Genomic DNA, 24,940 nt, shown 5'->3' with positions numbered 1-24,940 from the left:
AAAGTATGTTGGACTGTGGGAAGAAGCCTGAGAACCTGGAGAGAACTCCACACAGAACCTAGAAACCTGGAGGTTAACAAATGTTCTAATCAGTATGTTTTCATGTCAGTATGAGACTTTTCTCACATTTTAAGAAGTTGTATTACATTTTGACTTGATAAAATTATTTTCAAATAATTCTTATAAAAAATATTTTTTTTTAAAATTACAAGTAGAATTGAATGTTTCTTTGAAGAATGCGAGGTCTATCCGTTTGTCCTGAACAGTGGATTTAAAAAAAAAAAAGCTCTTACTGACGTTTCATCAGTGCTGCTTTTGTTTCTAACCCTGACCCCCAGGCGTGGAGTTTTATTGACAGGAATTAAGAGTCACTTGTGAAAATGAAAAAGGTTTATAAAAAATACATCTTAGGAAAGACAAGAAACACAGAAAACATCTCTCTGAACCATTAATAAACCCCACAGAGCAACGGGACAGATTAAAAGTGTAAAAGTGAGAAATTTGATCTTAAAACTTTATGAATTTTCCGGCCTGTGCTGTTGAAGGTTTCAACCAATCAGTTGTCGGCAGCCATGATTTAGTGGATTTAAAAAACATTTTGTTAAAATTGTATAAGATTTGTTTTGTTTTTTTTCAGGTGCAACTGTTTTCTTTTTTTGTTATTATCAGTTAAAGTCTGAACATCTCTAAGGAAACTGAGTCCCGACTCCCCTGCTACCAGCCAGCCTGTCCAGTCTGAACCTCCTCAGGATCCTGTCCACACTGGTTCTGGTTTTGGTGAATTCAATCTCAGGGGGTTGAGTCTCCGTCTTATAAACGATATATTACATTTATAAAACTGTATTAAGCCTGAAATTTAACCCATGTTGTTCTCAGATGATGTTTTTTCTGTGAAAAATGTCCAATGTGATGTCACACCTGATTTATACATGCGGGTAGAAACACACCTGAGATCATTGTTGTGACATAACAAGGAAAAATCTGATGGTTGTTGTTCCCTTAGAGTGTGTGTGTGTGTGTCCATGTGTGTGGAGGGGAAGGGGGGCTAAAAGTAGGAATTTGGGATCATCTCAGTCATGACTTTGTGTCTGTGGTGTGTGACTCGTGCCTGTCCTCAGCAGGCAATTGGTTCCCATCCTCAACATGTGATTGGCTCCCATCCTCAGTGTGTGATTGGCTCCTATCCTCATCAGGCGATTTGTTCCCGTCCTGATCGTGTGAATGGCTCCTGTCCTCGGCGCGTGATTGGCTCTCTTCTTCCAGATTTGAGCGGTTCCTGTCCTCAGCAAAGGATTGGCTACTGTCCTCAGAATGCCCCTTGTTGTCGGCGTGCGATTGGTTGCTCTTCTCAGCATGCGCTTGGTTACCGTTACCGTCCTTGGCGTGTTTGAACATCAGGATGGAGTTGTAAATCTTGAGGGCGGGACCTAGTTTGATTGACATGATCCTCACAATGTCTCGCTGGGTGAGAAGGAGGAAGGCCCGCCCATCGATTTGCTGAGAGGCAGACAGACAGAGGCCAGAACCAATCAGATAACGGCAGGTTGGGTGGGATCAGATGTCATTAAATCTACAGCAACGCATCTCACCTCGTCTCTGAACAGCTTCGCCTGTTCCTCACATCCAGGTAGAGACTCAATGAAGTCAGACACCTGCAGAGACAGAGAGACAGAGAGACAGAGAGACAGAGAGACAGAGAGACAGAGAGACAGAAAGACAGAAAGACAGAGAGACAGAGAGACAGAAAGACAGAAAGACAGAAAGACAGGTAGGTCAGAGTGAGACAGGTCAAAGAGAGATAGAGAGATAAAGAGAGATAATCATGTATAATTATATAACATTACGACACATGAAGCAAATACTCGGAACTAGGCCTACTTTTGTTATGAAATCACTCCGCCCAGCAGCCATGTCTGGAATGTAGTTCCGGCTGCATTTGCATCAAAAACAACTCTGTCTCAGAACGTTCCATGATTATCTCATAGCGTGGTGAATGTGCAGGTCACAACTTATCCACCAGAGTGTTTTGGAGTTGTTGGATTGTGTATTTGATGAGTTTGATGAGGGACAGGGGACTACTATATGCACCGTTACATGAGCAGCTCACGTCTCTGCCCCGCCAATCTAAAAACAGCTTGCACCGACAATTAAAGGTAATGAACCTACTGCTATGACGATAGGGATAGGGATATTGAACTATCCCTTTAACAATCTGTCTCTCACTGACCTGTTGGACGCTCCAGTGTTGGACAGTCTCAGCGTGGACTCCGGCGACCCCCGGCAGCAGCTTGCGGTGCTGCTCCCAGCAGAGGGACAGGTCTCTGCCGGGCTGCGCCGACATGGCCGACAGGAAGACGGACTGGTGGAGAGCGGCCTTCAGGCTGGAGTCTGCTGCTGGACGGAAGGACAAGCCGGAGACAGAGGACATTATCATACACACAGCATCTGTGCTGCTGGACATACTGAGCTGATCTCAGTGCAGATCCAGTCCTGGTTACAAGACATTCAGAGGTCATGCTCTGTTCTCAGACCCAGGTGCTGTGTGACATTCAGGGACCAACGGAAACCCTGCACCAGATTCAATTAGAGCTCATTAAGACCAATGAAATGAAACTGATCTGAGGTCTGTGGAAAACCTGTGTCTGTGGACTGACCTCTCTCACCCCGCTGAGCAGCAGAACAGACGCTCTGTGTGTGTGTGAGTAGAAAACACACAGGGCACAACCAGAGCTGTCGCCATGGTGAGCGGTTTCCATGAAAACAGCCACTTCATCTGCCTGCTGTTCCCATGGAAACACAGCGAGGAGTGAGAGGGAGGATGCCGAGTGTTCCCACTGTGAGATACAGCGCTGCAGCAGAATATTAGATATGCTGCGTTTTTACGTAAGGGACCAATTAGAATCGACGTGTTGCTATGGTTACCAGCAGGTTATAAAACACATTCTGGTTAAACGGGTGAGCCGACCTGTGTCTGAAGTGTTTATCTGTAAAACATCACAAACATAACTGATCAGTACGTGAAGCCCTGAACCACTCGCTCTGTATAAAGGGATAGCTCACCCAAAATTGAAATTTCATTCATTATCTCCTCCCCCTCATGTGGACTAAGGGCTGGGAGAAGTTTCAGAGTCCTCCGTGGCTTCTCTGAGTTACAGGGGGTCTCGGCGTAGCAGTGCATGTCCATATAAATTTTTTAAATGTCCAATTTTGGGTGAACTATCTCTTTAAGCTGCGCTTGAAAGCGCTGGTAAAGGCTGGAGACTGATCCTGGGTCAGAATGTTTGATGGATAAACTTGAAATTCATTTGTACTGAGCAGTGTCACTAACATCATCAGATAACACTGTACCTGGTCCAAGCGCTCTCACTTGAAGTTCCTCCTCTTCTTGTTTCACACGGAGGAATTTGGTTGGCTGAGACAGCCTGAGGGCGGGGCCAGTGGAGAGAAGAAGTGAGGTGAGACATTCATTCATGGACACACAGGAGGACAAATCTCTGCTCACAAGCTGAGTGACTTCATTCCTGATACATTCCTACACACACACACTTCCCTCCACTGCTTCCTTCATCCTCCAGCCTCTGCTCTGTTCTGCCTGGACTTCACAGTCTCATCACTGGTTCTGCTTCCATGTTGGATTTGTGACCGTGTGGTCAACACAGATAGAACAGGGTTCACACTCTTTTCTTGAAATCATTTTCCAGGACATTTCCAGCTGCTCCAGTCTGACAGACATTAGTTTTTACAACATACACTAATACATCTCGTCTCATTCAAGTGTTCTTTTCAACAGTTATTGGTACATTTAATCAGTTTGTTTCTATGTTTATTCCTCTCTCCCAGAAGTCTGATTTAAAGGGACATTGTGTAACTTCTCCTGTTATCTATTCACGAAAATTGATTATTTGGTTCAAAAGTATGTTTTTCATTAACCAGTAATCCCCCCCATCAACAAACTGAAGTGTTCTGGTAAGCTCTGAATTTGCTGTTCATATCATTCATATGTACATATGAATGATATGAAAGGAGTGGTGCAGTGAGGAGGAATGGAGCGTTACACTGATGCTGCATTCACCTGCAGTCGGACAGACGGCCGTCGCTAACAAACCAGATGTCATTTTAGTCACAGAAATTGAGAGAAAGCTGGTAAAACGTGGGTCAGGTAAACAATACCACATCGCCATGACAACATATTGTCACGTGTATTGTTTTGCCTCGTGCTGACGGACCACTTGTTTACATAGAGGCTTGTTTATGCCGTTACGTGCAGCGGCTGTCGTCCGTCTGCCGTCTGCCCAATTTCATGTGAATGCAGCATGAAAAATACCATTGAGTTGCTTGTGATATACAACCACAACGCTAGATGGGAGGAATTCCTACACAATGTACCTTTAAAGATGTGCAGCCTGTGGCTCTAACTCATGAAATCTTACTGTACATGCTTAGAAATGATGACAGATTTATCATAGAACAACGCAAACATGTTGTTTTTGTTCTTAAATCACACCCTAAAGCTCTGTGCTGCTTGTGCTTGCATATTCCATGTTATAAACTGTTTTCTTGTCTGTAACAACATCTATTACACGTCTGTCCGTCCTGGGTGAGGGATCCCTCCTCTGTTGCTCACCCTGAGGTTTCTCCATTTTTTCCCTGTTAAAAGGGTTTTCTATGGAGTTTTTCCTCAGTGGATGCGAGGGTCTAAGGGCAGAGGATGTTGTTATGATGCCATGTAAAGACCTTTGGGCTATACTAATAAAATTGCTTTACCTTGCCTCGTCTATCTGTCACTCAGCAGAGGAGAGAAAACCCTCATGCTCACAGTCCAATATTGGAAACACTCATTAAAGGAGTCATCACCTGTTTTTTTACGTACCCAGTCCCCCTTGAATTACTTTGAATCAATTCCTAAAACTTATTAGAAATTAAAAAAAAAAATCAAACACAGAGCTTGCTCTGACACTTTTCATACGACAACTTTTTCTCATGAGAGTAAGCGTGAGGTTTTGACTGGTCCGGATGTTCATTGTATTAATATGTAATGAGGTGTGCATTGATTGGATGCAGGAAGGACAGAGCCGGAATGGTGGCTGGCCCAGTGGGCTACATGCAGGCATTGCTATATTGGAAACCGCACACTATGCTGCTCTCTGTCGTGTACCATAACCATGATATATAACTTAATAAAATAAAATAAAATTTAATCGGTTCATTGTAAAACATGTATTTATTGATACAAATGTGGTGATTTCTGTACGTAGGCTACAGAGCCCCGGTGCAAAGCTGCTGCTGCTCTGTGTGAAGCTTCACTTTTCATTCAAACAAACTAATACGACTGCCACAATTGTTAGATTTCATCAATCAGACCAACATTTATCTCCTAAAAAGAATGTAACCAGTCGGCAGTAAACCTCTACAAACCTGCGGGTAAGTTAATTAACGATCGTTTCCTCCCCCGGCATGACGACGTAGTTTGACCGGCTAACGAGCTCTGCAGACGGAGCCGCTGCTGTGGTGGAGCTTCACTTCTCCCAACGTCGGAGCAAACTTCTAAACAGCCGTCATTTGGATAAACTAATCGCACATTGGGGATCTAAACCCTTACTTTCTCACATGAAAAAATATTAAAACTTAATAAAGTGACGAAATAACAACGCTACAGTGGGAAATAAAACAACACGTAATGGCGGCGCGGCGGAAGTCGGGCTGGTGGAAGAGAGGTGTGTTTATGAAAGCAGTCTCCACGGTGACGTCAACACAGGAGCAGAGTCAAAATCTGGTCATTTGCGGTGTGCAGCCTCATGAGCTGCTCTGGCTTAAACAAAAACCAAAAAACTCAGCCACTTTCAAACTCCAGATTTTCAGGCAAGTTTCCACTGAGGTCCAACACCAATATACATGTTTTAACAAGGAAAAATGTGATTTCAGGGTGATGACTCCTTTAACTAAAGTCTCTAGTTTTCTCACTAGGCACTTGTTTGGAAATTAAATCCTTAGTGGGGTCTGTAAAAGTCAAATAGAGCTCTGGTAGCTGATGTCGCAATGTGACAAACAATTTTCCAGGACATTTGACTTTTTTTTCCTAATTTTTCATGTCTTTTCCATGACATTTGGTCAACCATTTTCCAGGATTTCCAGGATGTGTGAACCCTGTATAAGTAATGTCAACATTATAATTCATTGTATCTATTAAAAATCCACATTATTCGATTGAAGACTTTTTACAAGTCCACAGAAACCATGAACCAAGTGATAGATTTAACTGTCTGGTCTGTGTATTCAACTACACAACTGTGATTTTAGTCAAATGTTCCCATCACGTCTGCTTTTATGACACTATCAACACACATCAGCCTTTGTGTGTTTGTGTGTTTGTGTGTGAGTTATGTAATTCAGTTTTAAATAACATCCAGAGATTATCTCCTCAAACCAAACACTCACACTGCAAAACAACAGTGTGAGCCAGAGCCAGAGCCAGAACCAGAGCCAGAGCCAGAGCCAGAGCCAGAGCCAGGCAGAGACACTGAGGCTGGATCTATTGATTCAAACATACAGAGGTTGGAATGATGAAGATCATGTTTGATGGTTGAGAGCTTTAACCTTCAGTCTGACACCTGATCAGGACCACGGGCCAATCAGATAGCTTCTCCCCTGTGTCCTACACTGTGTCCGTCTCACCTGTCTGTCAGTCGTCTTCTCTTCCCCAGTGGAAGCAGCAGAGTCTCTTCTTTGGGCTCCGTCTTCACCTGAGCCTGTCTCCTGTTGAGCAGACAGACAGGAGGACAGAGACAGACAGGTGGACAGGTTTACAGACAGATGATGACAAAGAAGAATAAACTGTAAAAAAAAAAGACAAAGAGTGAAAGTGTCTCTACCTGTCTGATGGATGCATGGAGACGGGGACCAGGGTGACCACTCTCTCTCCTCCCAGTCTGTCCGGCAGCACCACCTCTTTACTGGTATTGATGTCTGAGTATGGACAGCCAAAGGCACTGGGAGACAGGAAGACAGCTGTGACTCAGCAGGAAGGAGACATGACTCAGCAGGTAAACTAAGAAGATCTGTGTGTGTGTGTGTGTGTGTGTGTGTGTGTGTGTGTGTGTGTGTGTGTGTGTGTGTGTGTGTGTGTGTGTGCGTGTGTGTGTGTGTGTGTGTCTGTGTGTGTGTGTGTGTGTGTGTTTACCTGTGGTGACCGGTGTATTTAGCTCCTTTAATATGTCCAACTCCTCTGCAGCCTGGGGTGGGACACACACCCTGAGAGGGGGAGGACAGGGGACAGGAACCTGTCTCACACACACAAGGAGGATGATACACGTCAGTCAGTGATACTGTCACAGCACACCTGTCTGTCTGTGAGCTGTCTGTCTCCCTGACCTGTCTGTCTGTCTGTCTGTCTGCTGTCTCCCTCTATTTCTCTTCAGTAGCTTTAACACCTCTCTCTCTCTCAATTCAATTTCAATTTCAATAAGCTTTATTGGCATGACTGTGATATACAATATTGCCAAAGCATTGGGGCAGCAATACAAATACAACAACAAATACATAGATGGTTAATGAATTAGTAATAATATAGAATAAATAAGTAAAAAAAAAAAAAAAGAATATATATATATATATATATATATATAAAAAGTGAGGTCTCTCTCTCTCCAGTGGAGGCAGATGGCCAATGGCCCACCCTGAGTCTGGTTCTGTCTCTCTGTCTCCATATATGCAGCTCTTGGTCTATGAAGACCAGGTCTGGACCTGCAGATGACTGCTGCTGGGACGCTGTGCTGCTGGAGACACAAACATGACTTGACAGTCTCTGATCTGTCTCCCTGTTGATGACCTGTCTGTCTCTAAGCTGTCTCCCTGACCTGATTCTTTTTCTCTCGGACGTATCTGTCCAACCTGTCTCCCTCTTTGATGTTTGTCTGATCTGTCAATATCTCCCTCTGACCTGTCTGTCCAACCTGTAGCTATACTATATGACTTGTTTGTTCTCTGACCTGTCTGTCTCTAAACTGTCTCTCTGACCTGTCTCCTTCTCGCTCCAACCCGTCTGTCTGACCTGACTGTGCAACCTGTCAATCTTCCTGACATGTCTCTCTCTCTGATCTGATCTGTCTGTCTGACCTGTCTCTGTCCAGCCTGTCTCTGTCCAACCTGTCTGTCTGACCTGTCTCTGTCCAACCTGTCTCTGTCCAACCTGTCTGTCTGACCTGTCTCTGTCCAGCCTGTCTGTCTGACCTGTCTCTGTCCAACCTGTCTCTGTCCAGCCTGTCTCTGTCCAACCTGTCTCTGTCCAACCTGTCTCTGTCCAACCTGTCTGTCTGACCTGTCTCTGTCCAGCCTGTCTGTCTGACCTGTCTCTGACCAACCTGTCTCTGTCCAGCCTGTCTGTCTGACCTGTCTCTGTCCAGCCTGTCTCTGTCCAACCTGTCTGTCTGACCTGTCTCTGTCCAACCTGTCTGTCTGACCTGTCTCTGTCCAGCCTGTCTGTCTGACCTGTCTCTGTCCAGCCTGTCTCTGTCCAACCTGTCTGTCTGACCTGTCTCTGTCTCTGTCCAACCTGTCTGTCTGACCTGTCTCTGTCCAGCCTGTCTGTCTGACCTGTCTCTGACCAACCTGTCTCTGTCCAGCCAGTCTGTCTGACCTGTCTCTGTCCAGCCTGTCTCTGTCCAACCTGTCTGTCTGACCTGTCTCTGTCCAGCCTGTCTGTCTGACCTGTCTCTGTCCAGCCTGTCTGTCTGACCTGTCTCTGTCCAGCCTGTCTCTGTCCAACCTGTCTGTCTGACCTGTCTCTGTCCAACCTGTCTCTGTCCAACCTGTCTGTCTGACCTGTCTCTGTCCAGCCTGTCTGTCTGACCTGTCTCTGTCCAGCCTGTCTCTGTCCAACCTGTCTGTCTGACCTGTCTCTGTCTCTGTCCAACCTGTCTGTCTGACCTGTCTCTGTCCAGCCTGTCTGTCTGACCTGTCTCTGACCAACCTGTCTCTGTCCAGCCTGTCTGTCTGACCTGTCTCTGTCCAACCTGTCTCTGTCCAGCCTGTCTGTCTGACCTGTCTCTGTCTCTGTCCAGCCTGTCTGTCTGACCTGTCTCTGTCCAGCTGTCTGTCTGACCTGTCTCTGTCTCTGTCCAGCCTGTCTCTGTCCAGCCTGTCTGTCTGACCTGTCTCTGTCTCTGTCCAGCCTGTCTCTGTCCAACCTGTCTGTCTGACCTGTCTCTGTCTCTGTCCAGCCTGTCTGTCTGACCTGTCTCTGTCCAGCTGTCTGTCTGACCTGTCTCTGTCCAGCTGTCTGTCTGACCTGTCTCTGTCCAGCCTGTCTATCTGACCTGTCTCTGTCTCTGTCCAGCTGTCTGTCTGACCTGGGGGAGGGTCCAGTGGGTGTCCTGTGCGTTGACACCAGCCGACAGGATGCAGGTCACTGAGGTCGCTGTCACACCACACGTCAAACTGCTGCGACCAGCCGTCATAATGGATCTGTAGGGACACACATGGTTAGGACATCACACACACACACACACACACACACACACACACACACACGCAGGCAGACAGGCAGGTGGACCGTACCTTCACCCTGTAGTCCTCTATATCAGTTACCGTGGCGACACGGATCAACATAGGGTTCCTCCTGTCAACAGCCTCCAGCCTGTGGTTCACCTGGAGACCGTGTGGAGGTCTCTGATTGGACAGAGGCACAAATTGTTAATTATTAAATCCAGGCTTCTGATTGGATATGAGAGTTGTCAATTAAACCTCCTCCTTCTCTAACTCCTCCTCTCCTCATCTAACTTGTTTCCTCACCAGTGTGAAGGCTGAACTGGGAGCAGCAGTGGAACCAGTTTCCTGCAGGTACTCGTCCCACAGGAAGTTCTCTGGGTTTGGATGACCTGCAAAACAAAGTAGTCAGAGTACTAAACCCTCAATGTGCATACCGTACATCCCTTCTTAAAACTCACTTTTATCGATTTGCCTTCCCTTTTCCTACTGTAACTTGATTGTACTTTTTAAAGGTGTACAGAAATGGCCGTTTGTCCTGTTTGTCGCACCGAGTTGTCACGAACTGCAACACAAGTTTACCCGAGTAAGGAAAACGAATTTGATTGGTCGTTATCGAGCGGGCGGGATATTGAAAGCTTGGGGCGAGACCGAGCTCCGTGTGTGTGTCTCAGATGTTTGAATGACGGATGACGGATCCAATATCAGTGGCTGGTGAATCGTGTACAGGCTGACGTATAATCCGTGCGCCTGCATTATCCAATGCGAAAAAAAAATACACACTTTCATCCCGGATTTACTCAAAAATAGAATTTTGCACAAAGTTTGGCCTACATCGTCTGATAGATGAGTTATTACACTAATTTTATGACCCAGAGTGGGCTTAAATTCAATTTTCTTTTCTGTACACCTTTAAAACTGTTATTGTTGTATTTGTTTATTATTGTTTTAAATGTGAAGCACTTTGTAATTTCAATTTCAATAAGTGCTATAGAAAAAAGTTATTATTATCATTATTATAAATACAGCAGAGTACTGCATCCTGTAATACTGTATTTGTGTATATGTATGTAAATACTGTGTGTACCCTGGGGGGCGGTCAGAGGTCGTCCCTGTTCTTCACACCATCCCACTGGGTGGATATATGGACTGCTGCTGTCACACCTGGTCAGTCAATAGAAACATCAGCTCATCGGTACAGACGTCCATTTCATCTACAGAGTCTTACAAAAGTCTTCATACCCCTTGGACTTTTCAACATTTTGTCAAGTTACAACCACAAACTGAAATGTACTTTATCGGATTTTATGTGACAGACCAACACAAAGCAACGCATAATTGTGAAGTGGAAGGAAAATCATACATGGTGTTAAAAATATCTGAAAAGTGTGAACCACCCTTCGCTGCAGTTGCAGCTCTAAGTCTTTTGGTGTTTGTCTCTACCAGCTTTGCACATCTACAGCTGCAGTTTCTGCACATTCTTCTTTGCAAAAATAGCTCCACTTCAGTCAGATTGGATGGAGAGAGTCTGTGAACAGCGGTTTTTAGGTCTCGCCACAGATTCTCAGTAGGATTTAGGTCTGGACTTTGACTGGGCCGTTCTAACTCATTATGCTTTGATAAACCAGCGTTTTGCATGTAGGCAAAAAAGTTTAATTTTGGTCTTCGATTGGTAAAAAATCTTCAACACTATGTATCATTTTCCTTCCACTTCACAATGATGCGCTAATTCGTGTCCGTCTATCACATAAAATCCTGATAAAATACATTTAAGTTTGTGTTTGCAACCTGACAACATGTGGAAAGTTCAAGTGGTATGAAGACTTTTACAAGGCTCTGTACATGTTAATCAATACATATCTGATCATGTTAGGATCAATCAGGTTGAAAGAAATACAGTGAAAGCATCACTACCTGCTGCTTAACATAACAACGTGATTCACTGCCAATTTACACTGTGCTGTAATGTTAAAGGCATAGTTCAACATTTTGGCAAATTCGCCAATTGCCATAATTCCTATAGTCATAGGGAAAGGTTTATTTATTATTTGTAACGTTACATGATTATCTCATAGCGTGGTGAATGTGAAGGTCACAACTTGTCCACCAGAGTGTTTTGGAGTTGTTGGATTGTGTATTTGATGAGTTTGATGAGGGACAGAGGACCTGTACCGTTCACCTCCATTGTGTTAGCTGAGCAGCTCACGTCTCTGCCCCGCTGATCTCAAAACAACATGCACTGATAATTAAAGGTGATGAACCTACTGCTATGACTATTGGGATTATGGCAATAGGCCAATTTGCCAAAATGTTGAACTATCCCTTTAATGTTAGTACTCATGCTACCACTACTAATAATAATACCACTGATATGACTACTTCCACAACTACTGCCACAACTCTTCTCACATAACAGTGATTCTTTTGATTCTACACATATAACTGATACTATTACTGCTATCTGTATAAAATACTGGAGTACCACCAGTACTATTAGACTTCCTGTAACCTGTCTGTCTGCCTCTCACACATCAGTTTGTCACCTGTCTATCTCACCAGTAGTCGTATGTGTCGTCCCAGTTATCGAAGTGAACCAGGAAACGATCTTCAATGACGTCGGCAACGGAGGCAACACACACCAGTCCAGGATTCTTCTTGTCCACAGCCTCCAACTTCATCCCCACACTGAAGACACAGTCCTGAGAGACAGACAGACGGACGGACGGACGGACGGACGGACGGACGGACGGACGGACGGACGGACGGGCAGACAGACAGACAGACAGACAGACAGACAGACAGACAGGCAGGCAGGCAGGCAGACAGACAGACAGACAGACAGACAGACAGACAGACAGACAGACAGACAGACAGACAGACAGACAGACAGGTGAGGACCAACTGCAGGATGAAAGATGAGCAGACACATGAGACAGGTGTGTGTGTGTGAGTGTGTGTGTGTGTACTGACCGCTTTGCGAGAGGTGAACAGGGTGGTGGGTGCAGCCTGAGAGCCTGAGGACTGGAGGTAGAGCTGCCAGTCAAACTCTGCCTCAGTCTGACCTACAGAGTCACACAGACAGGTGGAGGCATGTAAGATAAGATTGCACTTTATTGTCAGATGATCACTCTGAAATTTGTCTTGCGTCCCATGACGTCCAAAGTTCCACACAAATAACAACAACATCCACAAAAAGCACAAATGTTACTCTCAAACATCACATTCAAAGAAAAACACAAACTACCTCCCAACTCCATGTCACCAGTGTCAGGTGATTTAAACTAAATATCTTTAAAATCTAATTCTATTGTATTTTCTTCAAAGAAATACTTTATATCCAACTCTTGTCTTGACAACTCTATCTCTCACTGTGCGTTCACACCAAAAGCTTCCAAAGCGTCAAAAACGCCGGAAGTCAATTCATTTTCAATGAGAGCCCGGCGACACTGAGCGTCGAAAGCATCAACAGGCGTCACCGCGCTTCCAAAGCGTCCAAAGCTTCCAAAGCGTCCAAAGCATCCAAAGCTTCCAAAGCGTCCAAAGCGTCACCAGATGAGAAGTTGAGCCAGGTTTAACTTTAGGGTAATTAGCTATGACGCGGTTAAGCGGCAACCGGCGGCAGCCTGTCAGAATAGAGATGTCCGTCGGCTGCCTTTTTTTTTTCTTTTTTTTGTATTTCGGCTCCCCAATGACCAGCGCGATCGAACTTTGACGTCAGTCACGTGACGAGCGGCCAAAGCGGCTGAAAATATTTGCCGTTTTGGGAGCTGTCTTGTCTGACGCCCACCCTCGAGCGTTTTTGACGCTTTGGAAGCTTTTGGTGTGAACGCACAGTCAGGTTTCATCTACACATTTTCTCTGAGTTCTAATTGATGAAACTGTTAACTCCATCGGCTGACAGGAAGTTAGCCAAAACCACCGGATCGCTTACTTCTGCTTTAACCCTAACCCTGTCTGCAATAAAATATCCAGATCTGTTGGTACCGTTGACAAAATTCATCTATCTATCTATCTATCTATCTATCTATCTATCTATCTATCTATCTATCTATCTATCTATCTATCTATCTATCTATCTATCTATCTATCTATCTATCTATCTATCTATCTATCTATCTATCTATCTATCTATCTATCTATCGGGGCCCAGCTTTGGAACAGTCATATTCAAATTGCATTTCATGGGTTTTTTAATTTCACCTGCACATCCGGTTTGCTGTATAGGGATGTCACCATTACTTGTTTTCACAATTAATTGTGGTATTAAACGCCACAATTAATTAATCATAAAGATTCCTAAATACCGTCACTTCCTAAAAAAGATTATTTCAGAATATCAGCAGATGTGCGCCAAAATAAAGGTAAATGCACAGATACTGGTCCATTTAACTAACGTAACATTGAACTGGTAGGAGTTTAAATGTTAGCGTTTCATTTGTATTTAAAAAAAAAAAACAAAACCAAAAATGCCAAAATAAACGTAAACATTTGGTATAGATGACAATTTATGACCTGAATATTTCAAATACTTCCACTGGGGGATTAAGAATTAGTCATATATAGATAATTGAATATTTTGTGTAAACAATGAGTAATGTAATTACATTTTGACTATATTCGATTTTACACATTCATAGTGTTGTGAAATTAATTAATGCATAATAATCATGATAATCCTAACACCGTGATTATTTATCTGACAATAATTGTACCAAGCAAATGTATAATGGTGACATCCCTGTTGCTGTTTAGTTGTTTTGCTGCCTTGTAATATTGTGCAAATTAACAAACAAATAAAAAAAATGTAAAAATTAGCTGGGGGGGGGGGGCTTACCTTTAGGGGGGTGGAGCTTGTGGTTGTGGTCTTTGCACCAGCCTGCTGGTCTGATATCTGCTGAGTCAGCGTTTACCCAGAAGTCATAGCACTCTGAGTAGCCATCAATATGGAGACGCAGCCGGTATCCAATCACCTGGCAGACAGACAGCTGAGTCATCTGACCCTCGTCATACGACGCGCGCGTGCGTGTGTGTGTGTGTGTGAGTGTTACCTCGGCAACAGTCAGCACGCAGAACATGGAGGGGTGCAGCTGGTCGATGCCCTCCAGCTTCATCCCCACTTTAAAACCAGTTCTCTTACTGGGGAAGGACTGAGACTGAGGGAGGACAGAGAGACAGGGCAGAGACAGACATGTCAGACAGACAGAGTGGTGAGAGAGACAGGTCAGAGTGAGACAGGTCAGAGACAGACATGTCAGACAGACAGAGTGGTGACAGAGACAGGTCAGAGTGAGACAGGTCAGAGAGAGACAGGTCAGAGTGAGACAGGTCAGAGTGAGACAAGTCAGAGTGAGACAGGTCAGAGAGAGACAGGTCAGAGAGAGACAGGTCAGAGTGAGACAAGTCAGAGTGAGACAGGTCAGAGTGAGACAGGTCAGAGTGAGACAAGTCAGAGTGAGACAGGTCAGAGTGAGACAGGTCAGAGTGAGACAGGTCAGAGAGAGACAGGTCAGAGTGAGACAGGTCAGAGTGAGACAAGTCAGAGTGAGACAGGTCAGAGAGAGACAGGTCAGAGAGAGACAAGTCAGAGTGAGACAGGTCAGAGTGAGACAAGTCAGAGTGAGACAGGTCAGAGTGAGACAAGTCAGAGTGAGACAGGTCAGAGTGAGACAAGTCAGAGTGAGACAGGTCAGAGAGAGACAGGTCAGAGAGAGACAAATCAGAAAGATAGACAACTTAGAGAGAGACAGAGACAGATGAGAGAGAATGACAGGTTGTGTGTGTTACCTGTGTAAACAGTGTGACTGGAGCAGCTTCAGCTTTCTGTTCATTCAGGTACTGCTGCCAGGACCAAGAGCGTCTCTTTACACTCACTGGACACACACACACACACACACACAGATGTTAGAATGGTTACAACAGCTACATCCTGTCACACTAGGAACATTACTGGTTCATGTTTCTAATTCTGTCCATGACTTCAGGTTGTTGTTTTTTTATTTATTAACCCCAACACCACCCCCCCTAATGGGGACCTTTTTTTTCTCTCTCTCTTTCTTTCTTTCTTTGTTTCTTTCTCGTTAATTTCTTTTCTTTTTTTCATTTTAAAAAAGAAAAAAGACAACAATCAGGTGGCAGTAACATAAAACCCATCAACATTACAAAAGCATAGGGACGGACAAAATACAAACAAAAACAAACAAAAAACAAACAACAACAAAACAAAAAACAAACAAACAAAAATGAATAATAATTCACTCTACAACGACCAAAGAAGGAAATCAACAACAGGCACAAAAACAAAAAACATACAGCACAATAAATTATATTGAAACTTCATCCCAAGTTGTTGTTATTGTGAGGATTTCCCTTTTTTTCCCTCTGCACTATTTTTCTTGTTTTTTTGGCGGTAGCACTTTCACCGGTGCAGTTGAACGACAAACAGAACATCAACAGAAACAGGCGGCATTGGAGCTGCACTGCACCACACAAGTCCAGGTCCATTAAGGTCAAAGCACACCTGCAACAAATCTACTGTCAGAGCAGCAAGGGTTTCTGTCTGAGCATTATATGAAAACATCAGACATGACTTGTGGTCAGACTGGATCAGGTGTTATCAGCTGAGCTCCAGTGGACCATCATGTTTAGACAACTGTCCCTGGATCAGCGTGATACCGAGAGAAACAGGGTTCTCAGTGAAGTTCTGCAGCTTTTTTCTGGGGGACATGACTATGATAATATTCACCACATTCCTCCTGCGTTCAGAGTTCAGAGATGTCTGTGGCCTCCATCGCTCCATGATGAAGACATTGGGGACCAGGACTCTGAAGCTGGACTGACAGGGACTCTGGATGAAACAGTCTGACCATCACTGCAGCTCTCCACTGATCTGGACTTCATGTTCGGCCCCTTAGACTTTAGCACCTCTGGTGCAGGGTGTGGCCTCACATCATGCTCTTTTTCAGTTACACTGCTAAATCTCAAAATCCTTCCAAGAATATTTGTCTTATTTCTTGTCAAAATGTCTCATTTCTAGTCAAAACTAATCTCTTTTCACTTAAAATAAGACTCATTGATGTATGAGAAAGATCACTCCCTACCAGTACATAGTTTTTTTGTTTGTTTGTTTCAATTGTTGTTATGGTTGTAAGTTCTTCACTCATAACTTGGATATAAACTAAAATATTTCAGCATTTAGGGCAGACAACATATGTAAGAAGTATGCTCACATGATGTATATGCTGTGAATGTCTGTTTCTGAATGTCAATAAAAAATAAATTAAAAAAAATAAAAAATAAAAAAATAAAATAAGACTCATTACCTAAAAATTAACTTGTTTTTAGATAATTTTCATTTGTTTCAAACAAATTTTCACTTGAATTAAGTAGAAAAATCTGCCAGTGAAAGCAAGTTTTTTCTGCTTGTAATAAGAAAGAAAAACTCAGATTTTTCTACTTATTTCAAGTGAAAATAGGCTTGAAAGAAGTAAAAAATGTCTTAAAACAAGCTACTTTTTAATGTGATGTGATTAGTCTTATTTTAATTATAATGAGATTTGTTTTGACTAGAAATGACATTTTGACTAGAAATAAGAAAAATGTTCTTGGTAAGATTTTGAGTTTTTGCAGTGAATAAAATGGTTCAAGACCTTATAACAATAATATGTTGTATAAGTTGATTGGTTCTTGGTATGGGCTGATGGAAGGAGATACTGATCTCAGACCATCTTAACTGTTTTAAAAAGCAACGATTGACCAGTTGTGTTTGGATCTAACTTCCCCAGTTCATATGTATAGAAACAGGTATTATTTGTTTCCAGCCAATCAACAGACAGGTCAGTCGATGTGGGAGTGAGAGGGAAAGACCAATCAAAAGGGCCAGAGTGAATTAAAACACTGTGCACAGCTAATTAGCATGAAATTCAGTTTTTAATCATTTGAAATCATCCATCCATCCATCCATTGGTCCAGCTGTCACTCTGGACCTTTTAGACCTCGCTTCTGTTCACTAATACACTTAACAATGGGTTAAAGGAAGTAAATTGCATTCACAGTTGTTTTCCATGATGTCACCAGATTTGACTGATCTGAGACCAACTCTAAATCGCACCAATCAACACAACAACTATCTTCTCCAGGGTCAGGCGGCGGTGGCAGCAGGTAAAGCATGGACTCCAGACATCACCCTCCACAGCAACGCTTTCCACCTTCTGCTGGTTGATCCAAAGTGTCCCCAGCCCAGAGTAAACATCTAATCCCTTCAGTGAGTTCTGGGTCCGTCCCAGGGCCTTCCCATCCTCATCTGAGCTGGCTCCTCCTGACATGAAGAGCAGCAGCTCTACTCTGGATGTGGAGCTTCACCTTCCAGTTTCAGTTCCTTCTGTACAACATCCTCCTCATCACCGCCGACACCGCTGCTGCATCTCACCACCACTGCTGAACAAGACCCTCAAGACACTTGATACCAGGGCCAAACTGGCCTCACCACTTATCATCTGCCCAACACCAACAGCATCCTAACAGTGAGGCCACACAGCCAAGACAACACAGGAGAGACTGAGGGACAACCTGATTCATTTTCAAGGATTCACCCACTCAAACATCTACAGAAAAACTAGCCTCGTAAACCAGCCTCGGAAATGCATTTCATTTCATTTCTCGGGAGAGTCTGGCCTCATCCCCCCTCTAAGCGTTTGGGGTGGGCGGGAGCTGGGCGGGACTAGTAGCAAAGACGGTTTAATATCTTTGGTAGTAGCGTTGACAGACAACCCCATTCAGCCAATCAGCAAGTTGGTGTAGTGACGGGGCTTTGCACCAGTCGGTCCCTGATTGGCCAACGTGCTGTGTCAATCACAGCGGACGACGCTGATTGGCTCGGCCTTCTGAGGGTTTCAGTCCAAACGCTTAGAATGGGGATGAGGCCAGACTCTCCCTCGGAATGAAATGAAATGCACTTCCGCGAGAGGCTGGTTTACGAGGCTACAGAAAAACCACATGAACTTCATATGTGAAACATTTTGCACATGGGAATCATGCTGTTTGCGCATTGGGAACTTGTGGTTTTGACCCAATTTTATGTTAATGTGTTTTATGCACATGTGTAAAACATGTTACACCAATGTGGAAAATGGGTTCACATGTGATTCACATAAAATTGGGCCAAAACCACATGTTTACCATGTGCAAAATTTGCCTGAGTCCAGAGTCCAGAGTCCAGATCCCTGTTGAATCCCCGACTGAAGAGGATGATGAAGGTGTCTGAACATGATGATCAGCAACCAGTGAGATCTGTGCAGGTCTGTCACTGACTAAATGACTGACAGTCAATGAAGATCAATCAACCATCTCTACTTTAGAGCAGTGGTTCCCAACCCGACCCAATTTTGACATCACACATTTCTGGCGACCCCCGTCCTTCAAGATGCGCCAGCTCAGATTTTAATTTTATTTGAACTCGATTTATATTTGAGAAAGTGAAAGAATATAATACAGTTGTTTAAGATTGTCTGTGGTAATAATAATTTTAAAAAGAATAATAATTAGTTGAAAATTATTTTTTTTTTTAATCAATTAGGCATTTCAGGCGACCCCATTTGAATTCCAGGGACCCCACGTGGGGTCCTAACCCCAAGGTTGAAAAACACTGCTTTAGAGTCATGTTTTGGTTCTCAGCTGGCGCCCACAGTCAGTGTGTTCATCTGTCAGCTGACGACAGATGTGTGTGTCGCCTGATCTCAGGTGTTTTGTCCTGTTGCCATAGTTACTTGCACCTTAATAAACCCTAATAAGCTCTGACGCCCAATCAGAGGGCAGGATGTCACCCAGGTGTGCCTGCAGATAGGTCAGCGTGTGTGCATGTATGCGTGTGTGTGTGTGTGTGTGTGTGTGTGTGTGTGTGTGTGTTACCTTGAGTGCTGCTGACTTTGTTTTTCATTTTCTTCCTCTTTGGTTTGTTTCTGTTCAGGAAAAAAAACACAAACAGTCGAGTACGGCAGCCTGGAGGAGTCATTCAGTCACACAGTGCTGAGCTGTTCTATTCTAGAAGATTCACCTGCAGTCAGTCATCGCCCCGTGTCTTTAACATCTCATCAATAACTACAAAGTGTAGACAAGATGATACCTGATCTGATCAATAAATACATCAGTCATCATCACAACAACTGTTTCACACAAATAAACACTCTGGATCATCCTCATCTCAGCAGGAAAGGACTCCATTACAACACAAAGACGCACACAAACACACAGGAAGCCCACACACTTCTGCCTTCAAAGTAAAATCCTCCCTGCAGCAGATCAGGGATCAGATCACCGGGATGCAGAAAACTCTGTCTCCTTTAGGGCAGGGAAGTGTAGCAGATTAGGGTCAAAGGTCATGATGATCCAAAGTGGTGAAGGAAGTAGTCAGATACTTCAAAGTAAAAGTACTGTAAGGATGTTCAGTGAGGGCATTTCAAGTAAAACTACTCTGTGCAGTTAAATGTGTTTTTACAGTCAACTTTTGTTTACATCATTTGATGAATGGTTTTGTTGTTCTGGGCAAAACTGCAGCTATTGATCATTTTTATTACAAACTGATCAGCTGATCAGTTTCTCCAATCTCAGCTTTTGAACCAACTGATTGGTTAATTGAAAACACTAACAGAAGCCTGATATATTACATTTAAATTTCAATATTACATTTTAATGATATTATACTGTTCACTGCGGCTTGTCTGATCCTGAATCAGATTCGGTCTCAAATCCTGCCTTCACATGATGTGATCCATGTAAATGCACTGTTTAAAATATCTAAGTTAGAATAATGTATTCAAATAGATTATTAGTTAAAGCAGAAGTAAGTGATATATTTGTGTTAATATAAGTCTTAAATAGTTATATCTTCCGACAGCAATCACTTACATAGAGTGTTTGGTCTGAAACATGGGTCTCTCAGTCCCTCTGCTCTGCTCTGAGCCGAAGAGAAAACATTTATCGTATCCTACAGTTTTTATCCAATGAGGAGAGAGAACGGCATGCAGGGCTGTGTGTGCAGCCAAGGAACGCCGTGAATGTGGTGACGTAGCGACGAGGACTGTTATGGTGCGTTCAAGGAAACTCGTATTTTTCCGACCGTGAAGTGGTACCAGTTCGATCTGGTACGAGTTCACCGGTCGGAAGTTACGAGTGGCCGTTATAGTGACTTTCACCGGTAAAACAGGTCGGAAAAACACGAGTGGGTTGCCTGAAATGCTACAAAGTCGTAAGTTGTGACTTGAAGCTGTAATTTACGATTTCAAAAGCCTGCCTGGAACGCAGCATTAGCGAAAACGACCGGACCACTTACTTCTGCTTTAATTATAGGGTAAGCCTTTGAATAAAAGTGTAAAATATCAGTAAGACTGTGAACTTATTGATATATTTCGATTATTATTCTTTTTGTGTAATATTTTCTTTTATTTCTATCATCTAAATATTTTTTTTTGATTGCTCATTTGTATATTTTGTTTTCTTAAGTATGATATAATATTTTATTGTTAGGTTGAGGCACCTGATAAGCTCCTTGAGTTTTCGCCTCTTCCCGCACTTTAAATTGTCATAATTGTTACTTTTACTTGTGTAATTTTTAACTGTGCAAACAAATAAATCAAATCAACTATAAAAACTGTTAAACTGTGTGCTGTAAAACTTGTTAAAACATTTGATTTAGTTTTTAAAAAGTTTGAAATAGGAATAATTAATGACCTGATCCTTTTCATTTAAAATTGTGAAAGTTAAAGCGGTGTGTGCATCCATAGTCTTTTTATATGTGATATTTAGCAGTGCTAGGCTACTAGTATAGTCATTCTATTATCTTGGATGTGTATTTTTTCTCAGGTTTTTCACCTGTGATCCAGGTGAAATAAAAGTAAATCCACCGAGTGAAGTCCAGCGTCTGGTTTTAAAGAGTTTGGGGCTCTTCCTTCTCTTTCAAGTGTGGGAAAGCTTGCACCGACAGAACATCCAAACACTTGACAGTCACGTCTGGGTCTTTCTGCTATATCAACTCTATCAGCTCAATCATTCAGCCTCATGCTGCTTCTCAGCCATGCTCACCATCCCTGAGCACAAGACTGTCTCAGTCCAGACTGTCCTGGTCTGGGGTTCCCCAGGAATGGGCCAGGCTACCAAACTCCAGGACGGGTTGCTATGATCCATATCTTCCTAGTCACTCTTTAAAAAGCAGCTAAAAATACATCTGAACCTTTCTTGAATTTCCCACTCTCGCCATATCCTATCCTTACTGTCTTTTTTTATGATCTCAATCTATGAATTTTTTATTTCCATTGTCTCTATTTGTTACTGACCACTTTGTTGCTCATTTTTGCTCATATAACATTGATTATGCACTTCATCTCCTTTTTTTCTCTATGTTTATTTGTTAGCCATAGAAATTAATTAGTGACAGGGGTGGAACTTATGTACTACAAGCCAATCGGCTTTGTTCCCTCCTTGCACCATTGAATATGTGTGATAAATAAATAAACCTAAACCTTGTTTATCCTCAACCTGTTGAAGACTCATGACTTCAGAGAGCACCACCTCTTCTAACACCACTAACACTCCAACTGTCTAATTAGCTCTATGAACTTGTGGGCTGTCTGACCTCCTTTACTTAACAAATACATGTTTTATTTAGTTCTAACACCAAGCTCTCCACTGCACTAAGCTCCAGTCTAGACTCTTATTGTGAAGGTCTGAGCGGAAGAGGCTCCCTGCACCTGAGCGGATTGACGCAGGTTCAATAAGGAAACAACAAATAGCCCAGAGTCGCCGGTGATCCTCGGCTGTCTCCCCGGCCTCAGAGCCCCTCAGAGCGGCCGCAGCTGATGCAGCCGGCCGCTGGGAGGACCGGCCGACCCCCCCGTATACAGAGGACCGGAAGGATCCGGAAACGGTACCGAGACTTTAGACAGAAACTTACCGTGTGGAGTCTTCCGCCTCAGACCGCTGACAGCCCCACGACACGGAAATACTAAAAGGTCACTGCGCATGCGCTGATGAGATAACGTGGGGGGGTGGGGGATGTACACACTGAAATAAATCATCATGCCAAATCATTTAAGTCATCGTTCTGAATAAAGTTTAGAAGACTTGAGTGTATCAGCGGAGGTGAATCATGGTACATTAGGAGTTGTGAGTCAGGGTGCATTCACTGACCCTCTTTATAAATGTGTCATTTGGAAGTTCACCAACGTGATCCTGCCCTTTGATTTAATTATTTATTTATTGACATCTGTGACGTGTACATCACATAGCCTGTGTCTTTCTTTCTAGAATTCTAGTCTTTTCCAGAGGTTTTTTCTTATTACTACTGTAGACCTACATAACAACACAGTTATTTTATTATATCTTGTATAGGCTAATATATTTTTTATAAATATTGTTTTGTATTTGCTTGTAGCTATTTATTATTTAGTGTCCTTTATTGTTTTCAATTATGTTTGCTGCTGCAATACTGAAAATGTCCCCATCTTCAGACTTTAGTGTTTTCAAAGCTTTCTAGTTGGGACATTTGGATATCAAGGGGATGGATGGGTGGATGGATGGATGGATGGATGGATGGATGGATGGATGGATGGATGGATGGATAGATAGATAGATAGATAGATAGATAGATAGATAGATAGATAGATAGATAGATAGATAGATAGATAGATAGATAGATAGATAGATAGATAGATAGATAGGCTATAGATAGATTTTTGCAGATCTTAAAAAGGCTGTTTTCTTCAGAACCAGCATTTCTCTCCTGTATATAAACTGTACAGTTTACATCAATATCTTCTCTGAGTTTCCATAATATGTAACTATTGGTTGGATAAAACCTGTGAAACAACTGAGAGATGTTTTTTATCTTTTGTTTTTGTTTTTTGAGCCAGCAAAGGCAAATGTATTCAGTACAGGTAGTTTATCATGAGATTAAAGACTTTTGAAAAGTGAAATAATAGCTGAGATACCAGTGTGTTGAATGAATTCCACATTATTATAGAGCTGACTCTATGGGTTGAATTACTGACTGAGCAACAGAATATTACTAAACCAATTTTGTAAAAAGAAAAAAAAGAAAGAAAGAAAGAAAAAAAGAGAAAGAAATAAAAGAAAGAAAGAAAGAAAGAAAAAAAATGTGGTTACACAAAATATATCTACATTTATTTATTTATTTTTGTCTTTTGAATGATTGGATTGAAGTTGATGGCACACCTCTACTCATCATCTTTAACTACTGTGATGCTTAAATAGGCCTATGTAACAGAAGTTTCAAGGAATTCGGAAATGGAATCAACATTAGAATGTTAAATAGTAACTAACCATTCAAAATGTTTTAAATATAATTGCAGGCCAGAAGCTTTAGACTAAACGTTTATATTATATTAATAGCTCTAGCTGTGCTTTAGGAATGAGGATGAACAATCAAAATTTTACAATCATTATTCATAAGGCAAACAGGGCACCAGTTGTCAGTGTGGACAGGATGTACATGCTTTGGGGATTAAGGTAATGAACCTTGAGACACTCCAGAGTAAGGTTGTTTGAAAAGCTCTCATATACTTAGAGAAATGGCACCATCTGCTGGGAGGACACTTTATAAAACCTGGGTCATAAACCAGCATTTCCAGCAAATTAGGTTTTCTAGGAGATATAATGTAGTTATTAATCTCTCTCATGGATAATAGGAGATCATAAAGCTCTGTATGGGTTTAGCAGTTGAGCGGTGTGAACTGAATTTAGGAGCAATAAGGTTTCAGAGTATTCTGATACTAATTTACATGTGAGCTCAGATTCATTTTTAATCCCCTAATAGTGTTAATTTTGGTGTGGTAATACATCTTAACCCTAGAAATAGAGAAAGTTTATAAAACACACACACAAAAAAACCCATCAGATAGAAGATGTCTCACTGACCATCAGCTGCTCCTTAGAGGATCATCAGCTTTGGTGAAAGTTTAGGTGTAAAATTAGAAGTCCAACATATACCTTGGATTACAATAAATATTGTCATAGAGAATTATATAACCAACAAAAGTTCCTCATGTAGTAGGAGGGACAAACTGAACTCATGTCTCATGGCACATGGTCAGTCAGAAGGTCTGAAGAGAAGAGAAGAGCATCGCTTACATTCACATTTCACATTTTACCTTAAAGGGATAGTTCACCCAAAATTCAAATTTCACTCATTATCTACTCACCCTCATGTTAACTCAGGGCGGGGAGAATTTTCTGAGTCATCCGTGCCTTCTCAGAGTTACGGGGGGGGGGGGGGGGGGGGGGGGGTCCGTGCAGCAGTATTTGTCCATATAATGGTTGTCAATGGTGCTCACTTTTCTTTGTCCAAAAAGCCACACCAAAAAACATCCAAATACCTCCATACTGCTCGTCTGTAATGTCCCTCTTGTATTGAAGCCCCGACATGAGAAATTGTTCCGAAAAAAATGAAAAAAGT

The 24,940-nt window shown here is 42.7% G+C and overlaps 1 protein-coding gene across 3 annotated transcripts; it reads right to left on the bottom strand.

Moving 5' to 3' along the window:
* Positions 1 to 282: 282 nt before the first annotated feature.
* On the bottom strand, positions 283 to 22,473 carry l3mbtl4 (L3MBTL histone methyl-lysine binding protein 4). Of its 3 annotated transcripts, none has more exons than XM_085762722.1 (18): positions 22,421 to 22,473; positions 19,384 to 19,433; positions 15,265 to 15,350; positions 14,529 to 14,633; positions 14,315 to 14,450; positions 12,451 to 12,542; positions 12,037 to 12,179; positions 10,568 to 10,644; positions 9,787 to 9,872; positions 9,553 to 9,663; positions 9,345 to 9,459; positions 7,178 to 7,277; positions 6,870 to 6,986; positions 6,673 to 6,753; positions 3,349 to 3,422; positions 2,228 to 2,394; positions 1,590 to 1,652; positions 283 to 1,497 (listed from the first exon to the last, which is right to left on the bottom strand). In XM_085762722.1, the coding sequence occupies exons 2-18, from the start codon at positions 19,409 to 19,411 to the stop codon at positions 1,075 to 1,077; spliced, it is 2,004 nt and encodes a 667-aa protein (XP_085618848.1). In that variant the 5' UTR covers positions 19,412 to 19,433; positions 22,421 to 22,473; the 3' UTR covers positions 283 to 1,074. The 3 variants fall into 3 exon arrangements, with proteins under 3 accessions (XP_085618848.1, XP_085618849.1, XP_085618850.1); XM_085762723.1 differs by having other exon boundaries at positions 2,228 to 2,391; XM_085762724.1 differs by having other exon boundaries at positions 2,228 to 2,388.
* Between the last annotated feature and the right edge of the window lie 2,467 nt (positions 22,474 to 24,940).

Source organism: Trachurus japonicus, chromosome 20 (genome assembly GCF_045865225.1).
Source record: "Trachurus japonicus isolate A0001 chromosome 20, Traja_1.0".
Lineage (NCBI taxonomy): Eukaryota > Metazoa > Chordata > Actinopteri > Carangiformes > Carangidae > Trachurus > Trachurus japonicus.
This window is presented reverse-complemented; position numbering and strand designations above follow the sequence as displayed.